Raw genomic sequence first — 7970 nt, forward strand, 5'->3', positions numbered from 1 at the left:
CCAGGATGTAGTGTGCCTTTGGGCAGAATTCACAATTGAGAATTTTGTGGAGATATTTGAAGGGAACTGGAATCTGGTGACTTTTAAATCCTTTTTCATATTCTCTAATCCTCAAAGTCTGTATCTCCAGACCTTTGGACTAACAATATACAGTAAAAAAGAAAGGATTGTGTGAAAGATAACATTTAAAACTGTTTTAAATTTGTCAGTTTATCCACAGGGATCTGGCTGCCAGGAACATTTTAGTTGGTGAAAACTATGTAGCTAAAATAGCAGATTTTGGATTATCCCGAGGTCAAGAAGTATATGTGAAAAAGACAATGGTAAGTTCAGAACCTGGACATTGACCACATTCTTTCCAAGGTACCACTCCCCCCTCTGATGGTTTTTCTCTTATTGCTCCATGGTGATCAAGGCATGTGACTGCAATTTACTAGCTATTGTCTTGACCAGCAAGCATCCTGTGTAAGCTGTGATTCCTAGAATGACTAGAGGCTCCAGATGACCAATGAAGAAGACACTGCTGAGTGTGGCCACGTAGCCTAACATGGCAGCCTCATTGGTCTAGGATCTTGGATCTGTGTGCAGACCAGACCTCTGGACTTTTCACCCAGAAGCCTCCCAGGAACTCTCACAATCCTCTTTTATGCACAGCAAATACAGGAGGAAAAAAGCTCAATTAACATACTTTCCATTAATCAAGGAAATAAATTAATGAATTCCTAAATCACAAGGCAGCACTATAGGGTCATTGTTGTTTAGTGCCATCGAGCCGGTTCCGACTCATAGCAGCCCTATATAGAATTTCCAAGGAATGGCTGGTGAGTTTGCACCACTGACCTTGCAGTTCAAACCAACCTTGTTGTCAAATGCCTATCCTATGGGGCCACTGCAGGACTCCAAAGGGCCATTGATAATTTCTATGGTTGTGCTGGTGTGCCGTGGAGTCGGTTCCGACTCACAGTCACCCTGTATAAGGTTTGTGAGGATGTAAATCTTTACAGGAGCATAAAGCCTCATCTTACTCCCACGGAACAGCTGATAGTTTCGAACTGCTAACTTGGAGGTTAGCAGCCTGACTCATAACCACTATGCTACCAGAGCTCATTAGGCCCACATAATTTTTCTCTATTGGCCAAAAGTTCCCCATTCATTGTTCAGACCCAATCAAAGCCATTCTTCATCTAATGATACTTACTTTCCAAAACAGTAGTATTTTGTCCAAAATCTCTGGAGAACTCACCATTTACTCTGGACTCAGTCTCCTCTGGGCATCCACCCTGGAATTGTGAAGCCCTAGAAATGCTACCTCCCTGGACAAGGAGTGCTGTCCTGCCTCATGCCACTGCTCTGTGCTTTCTTTAAGTGGTGGCCAAAGGCCAGACAGACAGTCTTGAGTAGCAAGCCCTGGAGTCTTCCTAAGTGCCTGGTAGGTCAAATCCAGCACAATGGTGCGCTCTCTCCAAGGCCTGGTGAACATTCCATGAGCTCTACATTCCTGGGACTATGCCCATTTATTCATAGACTATAGAGACATTTTACTTCGATCAAAAAATCTCTGGTGGCACTGTAGTTAAAGTGCTTTGAATACACAGGAGAAAGATGTGGCAGTCTGCTAAAGATCGCAGCCTTGGAAATTCATGGAGCGGTTCTGCCCTGTCCTACAGGGTCGTTGCAAGTTGAAAGTGACTGGATGGCAAACTTGTTGATCTTCTTAAACAAGCAAGGCTGATCAGTCCCTGCATCTTCCTCCAGCTTGCTGGCTTCTCCCTGGGCCACTGGATTTCTCATATCTCCTCATAGAATTCCTTTCCTGTGCCACTCATGCATTTAGAAGCTGTGGTACCCAAATGAAGGGGATGGTGGGGTGAACCTAGGTTGAGTGTTAGTCACGTTTTACTTAGAGAACTTGAGTAGAAAAGCAAACACCCTGCAAAAAGGTGCAGCACAGAAAGTCACCACCAGAGGCTAGACTGGGAACCTTCTATGGTGGCATCGTGGCAAGTCAGCAGTTCAAATCCACCAGCTGTCCATGGGAGAAAGATGAGAGTTTCTGTTCCCGTAAAAAGCTAGTCTCAGAAACACTCTATAGGGTCATTATGAATTGGAACACTCAACAGCACACAGCCATCACCACCACCACCATGACTGAACCTCAGAATTACCTGGGAAGGTTTGAAAAAGTACAGATGCTTGGTCCTTCTGACACTATATTCTGATTTAGTTAGTAAGAATTGGGACCTTGGTATCAGTGTTTTGCTTTTTGTTTTTATCTTTCAAATCTCCTGGCTGATTATGATGTTCTGGCAGTGTTGTGTAAGTGACTTGATGCTTTCCTGTCACTGATTAGCCTATCCCTCCTTCCCCGTCAGTGCTTTATTACGTCGTGTTTCATTCTTGGGCTTGGGTCTGGGATAGCATAGATAGCAGCAGTGTCCGTCTTCAAGAAGCTCACTGATAGACCCAGAAGGAACCGTGTAACAGCTGCTCCATGCTGTGGGAAAGGAAAGCACAGGTGCTCTGGGAGCCCAGAGGGGTCAGTCACACAGCCTGGGGGGCAGTCAAGGAAGGGTTCCTGGAGGAGATTAACTCCACATTCTCACAATAAAGGTTCAACAGATGTTGGAGATGTGAGAATCAATTAAATGAGCAGGAGTGTGCCGTCTGTTCAAAAGCTTAGGTGGCCATGAATCCGAGTGGACTCGACAGCAAGAAACAAAAACCAAGAGGCAAAAGAGACCTGAAGTCATGTGACCTTGAAGTCATTCAGTATGGCTGTGATGGACTGTAAAAGGGGAAGAGTGAAAATTCAAGATTGGAGGGATAGTACAGATACAGTCTTCAAAAGCCTTGAATTCCAGCTCAGGATTTTGATCTGTTTTTTATTCTTGGGATCATAGGGACATTAAAGAATGTACAGCAAAGGCAGCTCATGGCTAGATTGGCCTCTAAGAAAGACTGTTCTGACTGGTGTGGAGAAGAGACCATTAGAGTAAAGCTATTGACAGGGAGCTCTGGCAGTGTAGTGGTTACAAATCGGGCTGCTAACCTCAAGGTCGGCAGTTTGAAACTTCCAGCCGTTCTGCGGGAGTACTTAACAACAACAACAGGGGGAGGTCAGCTAAGCGTTGTTGTCATCAGGGTGGTAATGAACAAAAGTGACACTGTTATTATCAAGTGCCATGGAGTCACTTCCAACTCATAGCGACCTGTATAGGGATTGAGGCTGCAAATCTGTGTGCTAGCAAAAAGTCTCATCTTTCTCCAGGGGAGGCGTTGCTGGTCTCAAACCACCAACCTTTTGGTTCTCAGTCTTGTGCTTGTCCTTCAGAGACACCATGCTCCCAGAATTAAGGTGATAGTGGTAGAAAAAGATAGAAATGGGCAGATTCAAAAGAAGTTAGGTAATCCAAGAAATGAAAAGTGTACGTGGAGGTTAGGAACGAGGTAGGGTGAGGTCAGAAGCCAGCAGGTTGAGAGGGAATGAGAACTAAGAAGGAATAGAAGATGTAGAGCAGGATTCCCATGCTATGGCCATGTGAAGGGAAAGAGACAAATAGACAGAAAGAGGGGGTGAGTGGGTGTGACAGGAAGGGAGGGTGAGAATTTAGAAGAAAAAAATAAATATGTAGATGTGACAAAGATTTGTTTATACTTGAACCTTAAAATATAAACTTTAGATTATTGTCACTTCACAAAGAACTGGGAAATAAATGCACATTTGGGAGTCATATTTAGAATCTAGGCAGAGCTAGTCTCCTGCATGAGAGGTTAAGAGAATGCTTGCTCCAATTGCAAGGGGTGGAGAAAGCATCAAATCCCATAAATACTGCTAACTTTGTCCTAACTACTAACCACCATTGGCTTAAATGCCACCATGAAAGCTTGGACAAATAAATACCTGGGAGGGAGAGATCTTTCAGTGGCGTTCATATGATTTCTGGGGTGGAGAAGATAGGTGGAGAACCCTAAATCATTGAGCATTTGAGATGAGTGGGAAGGAACCTCAGAAATCAAATTTATAATAGATCTCAGTGTGTTCAGCAATCTGTGGGAGGTCAGGGCCAAGCACTTCAAGAGGAAGTGTGTGTATCTCTGGTCCTAGCCCCAAACCCAACAAAAATTTCATTAAACTTCTATTAATAAATATATGTTAATGTTTTTATATATATGTTAAAATAATTTTTATATATGTGTATATATATGTGTGTGTGTGTGGTGTGGCACTGTAGAATAAATATTTGAATGTTAACCACAAGGTTGGCAGCTCAAACCCATCAGCCAGTCCTTGGAAACCCTATACAGGGTCACTATAAGTTGAGACCAACTCAATGGCACTTAACAACAACCTATGGAGCATGGTAGCTCTGTAGGATAAGCACTGGGCTGTGAACCACGAGGTTGGTAGTTTGGGCCTAAAATCCTCTCTGAGGGAAAAAGATGAGTCTTTCTGCTCCCACAAAGATTTACAGTCTTGGAAATCCCATGAGTCTCTACAAGTCATAATCTACTCAATAGCAGTGGGTTGGAAAATATTGTTCAAATACTGTTTCTTTTGAACTGAAAGGTTCTTTTCTCCCTCATCCATCAGATGATCCCTACATATACTATAGATCCTCACTAGAAAAACTTCTGTATCCCAAAGCACACTTGATCTACCTACTCTACCTTGGGGATCTCATTAACCTTTCTCATATTACAGTTAATTCTGGGTTTCTATGTATGTTTCTCCTTTTCCCACATCTGAGCAATTAAGAGCACCACAAAGTGAATAAATGAATAACTAACTACCCCAAGCACATATTTATATGTATATGTTTTCAAATAGCATTGCTATCTGAGCCCATTGGGCTCCCTTACACTGTTTTCTGGTCTTTGAATTTGAAAACACACTGGTAGATGGAACAGCCACTAAAAAACCATTCTGAGCTGATTGTTGTTATTATCACGTCATCAAGTAGGTTCCAACTTACAGCAACCCTGTATAGGGTTCCCGAGGAGCAGCTGGTGAGCTTGAACCACTGATGTTTGGTTCAAACTGACTTTTCAGTCCAGCTCATTAACCCACACCAGGACCCCTTGAGCTGAAAATCCCTGTGCAATTCCACATGGAGTTCCTTGTGGGTTTTGCATGAGCCACAGCTTCAGGTAAAAGAGAACCTTGTGAAGAAGAGTCCGCGAACTGCCTAAATAAGCAGTGCCTCACTCTGTTCCCTGCAGGGAAGGCTCCCGGTGCGCTGGATGGCAATTGAGTCACTGAATTACAGCGTGTACACCACTAACAGTGATGTGTGAGTAAGCTTCTGGTTACTAAACAATTTTTTTTCTTCTAGAAAACTATACATTTGACAGTGGTTTAAAAGAAAGCAGGAATATTATGTATCTTTGCAGAACAAAGCTTATCAATAAGCTTAGGAAATAAATGAAGACGCAGAGTAGACTAGTAACTCTGGGTGACTGTTAGCTTAAGCGACTATCTATAGTGACCTACTGGTGATCCTCAAGGCTGACAGTGTGGGCAACTCCACTGATGGCAACTTGGGATTTCCTTCTGCCTGTAAGGTAGAGACTTCGAGCTGTGAACTCTTTCTCTGCAGAGGAGAGGGGCCTTTCCTTGGCCCCACTTTTCAGGCTGACCACGATTAAAGGGGCAGCCCGGTATAGCAGCAAGGTATTGGAGATGGGAGCTAGGGGTCAGGGCAAAAGTAGGATTCCTGACTGTTGGGAGCGTTTCTGTTGGCAGCCTGCAGTGACACATTTCAGGCTGGTGGTAGGAGAAAGGACTGGGATTGTGACTTAGGTCATCTAACCAGTTACCCATTCCTCTGGTACACAGAAGGATTCACAACTTTTTAGGAGAAAACTAAAGGTTATGGGTGACTTCACCAAGGGGTTTTGCTTATGGGAACAGGAAGGGACTGCTAATGATTGTGTTTGCCCAGTGAACAAGGTGCCTTTTACAGAGCATTTTCATGGAATCCACTGTCAAACTTTGAAGCATAAATTGGTATCCTCACATTCAACAGAATATACTAAGATGGCCAAAAGACGTGTAATGTGTCTGAGGTCATGATAGAATTAGGTGGAAGAAATGGAATTTAGTTCAGATCTTTCTGGCTTAGAATTTTCCCCACAGCACCACTGTGCTTTCTTTGTCTACCATGAGTGGGGGACTCTGGCCAGGCAAACACTGCCTCCCCATTACACCATCCCATATGTTTAAAACAAGCAGAACCCATGCTGTGTGCAAGGTGCAAGTCTAGCAGCATACACTCAACGTTTCCTTTGATGACAAGGGGTCTATGACCTCGATTTTTTTGAGGACTGGAAATTAACTGACTGGCCAAACTGCTAATTATTGGTTTCAAACTTGTTCCTTTTGCAGATGGTCCTACGGTGTGTTACTATGGGAGATTGTTAGCTTAGGTGAGTATCTATGTTAACCTACTGGCCACCCTCTCGGTTGATATTCCCCACAGGATGGGTGGCTGTAGCTATTCCCTCACTGTGTAAATCCACAGGGCACCACTTGTATGTGGGACTACCAGATATGACTTGGAAATAGAAATTTGGGGTTCACATGTGTGAACTGTATTTATCCCCATGTATTTATCCCTCCTGAAAGCCCTGTGGCTAATGTCAATTTAATGATGACTTGATGGGTAGAAAAGTTGTTCCTTATTGTGAAAAAAGGAGCTCTGGTTGCACAGCAGTTAAAGCATTCATTTACTTACTAAAAGGCCTGTGGTTCAAACCCACAAGTCACCCCACCAAAGAGAGATGTGGCAGTCTGTTTCTGTAAAGATCTATTGTCTTGGAAACTTTATGGGACACTTCTCTACTCTGCCCTACAGGGTCACTGTGAGTAGGAATTGACTTGCCAGCAATGAGTTTAGTTTTCTGTTGTTGTTACTTGTGCAAAGAGGTTGTTGTTGTTGTTATGTGCCGTGGAGTTGGTTCCGACTCATAGCGACGCTGTACAGGGTTTCTGAGGCTGTAAATCTTTACAGGAGCAGAAAGCCTCATCTTTCTCCCATGGAACAGCTGGTAGTTTCGAACTGCTTATCATGAGATTAGCAGCCCGATTCATAACCACTACGCTACCAGAGCTCCTTGTGCAAAGAGGTAGTTAGAGCTATAACAAATTTATTTCTATAACTTTTTAAGAACCAATTTTATGCAAAATTAAGTCATACTTTTAATGACCATTGAATAGCCTTTGAAAATATTCATGCCAAAAACTTTATCCAAATTTCATATATACTATAATCCAAGTTTTATAAATATTACATAGGAAAAACCCTGGAAGGCATTAAACAGAAAAGAAATAAAAGTTCTTATATTTTTTCTTCATGCTTTTTTTTTTTTTTTACTTTTAGAAATAATCTATAATGAACATGTATTGTTTCTAATTAAAATTCGATAATATCATAGATAAAACAGGAGTTGCATAACATACTTTAAATTAGAAAGATATATGCTGTGTCAGCAGCCTTCTGGAAGAGAAATAACACTGTCTGAAATGCAATAATGAACTCTGTGGTGCATTTTTCCACTGAAGAGCCACATTTTACTGTGATGTGTAGCCTAAGTCCAAAGTTAATAATTCATGGATTTGCATGGAGAGGAAAGACATGCTGGGCACTCCCCGTCTCTGACAAGCCATGTCTTTCTTGGCTCCAGAGTCCCTGGGCTGGAGGCAGTCCATTGTCTTCAACACCAGAGAGGGCTTAGGGTAGTACCCTTTCCTGTCTTCCAGGTGGCACCCCCTACTGCGGAATGACGTGTGCAGAGCTCTACGAGAAGCTACCCCAGGGCTATAGACTGGAGAAGCCCCTAAACTGTGACGATGAGGTGTAAGTCAGGTCTCTCTCTGGGGCCATTTTATCTTCATCCTCACTTACAGGTCTCCTGGGAGGCTGACTCAAATGAAGGGACCTTCTGATACATACATATACATATATATATAT

The 7970-nt window shown here is 42.9% G+C and overlaps 1 protein-coding gene across 1 annotated transcript in view; it reads left to right on the plus strand.

The window, feature by feature from the left end:
* TEK (TEK tyrosine kinase, endothelial) overlaps positions 1 to 7970 on the plus strand; it is a 131834-nt gene that overhangs the window by 118444 nt on the left and 5420 nt on the right. The window contains exons 18-21 of the mRNA XM_006863011.1: positions 210 to 323; positions 5221 to 5291; positions 6386 to 6426; positions 7760 to 7856. Coding sequence (XP_006863073.1) covers positions 210 to 323; positions 5221 to 5291; positions 6386 to 6426; positions 7760 to 7856 — 323 coding nt within the window. The remainder of the gene's footprint in view (positions 1 to 209; positions 324 to 5220; positions 5292 to 6385; positions 6427 to 7759; positions 7857 to 7970) is intronic.

The sequence above is a fragment of the Chrysochloris asiatica genome, unplaced genomic scaffold (genome assembly GCF_000296735.1).
Source record: "Chrysochloris asiatica unplaced genomic scaffold, ChrAsi1.0 scaffold00053, whole genome shotgun sequence".
In the NCBI taxonomy this organism is placed as follows: domain Eukaryota; kingdom Metazoa; phylum Chordata; class Mammalia; order Afrosoricida; family Chrysochloridae; genus Chrysochloris; species Chrysochloris asiatica.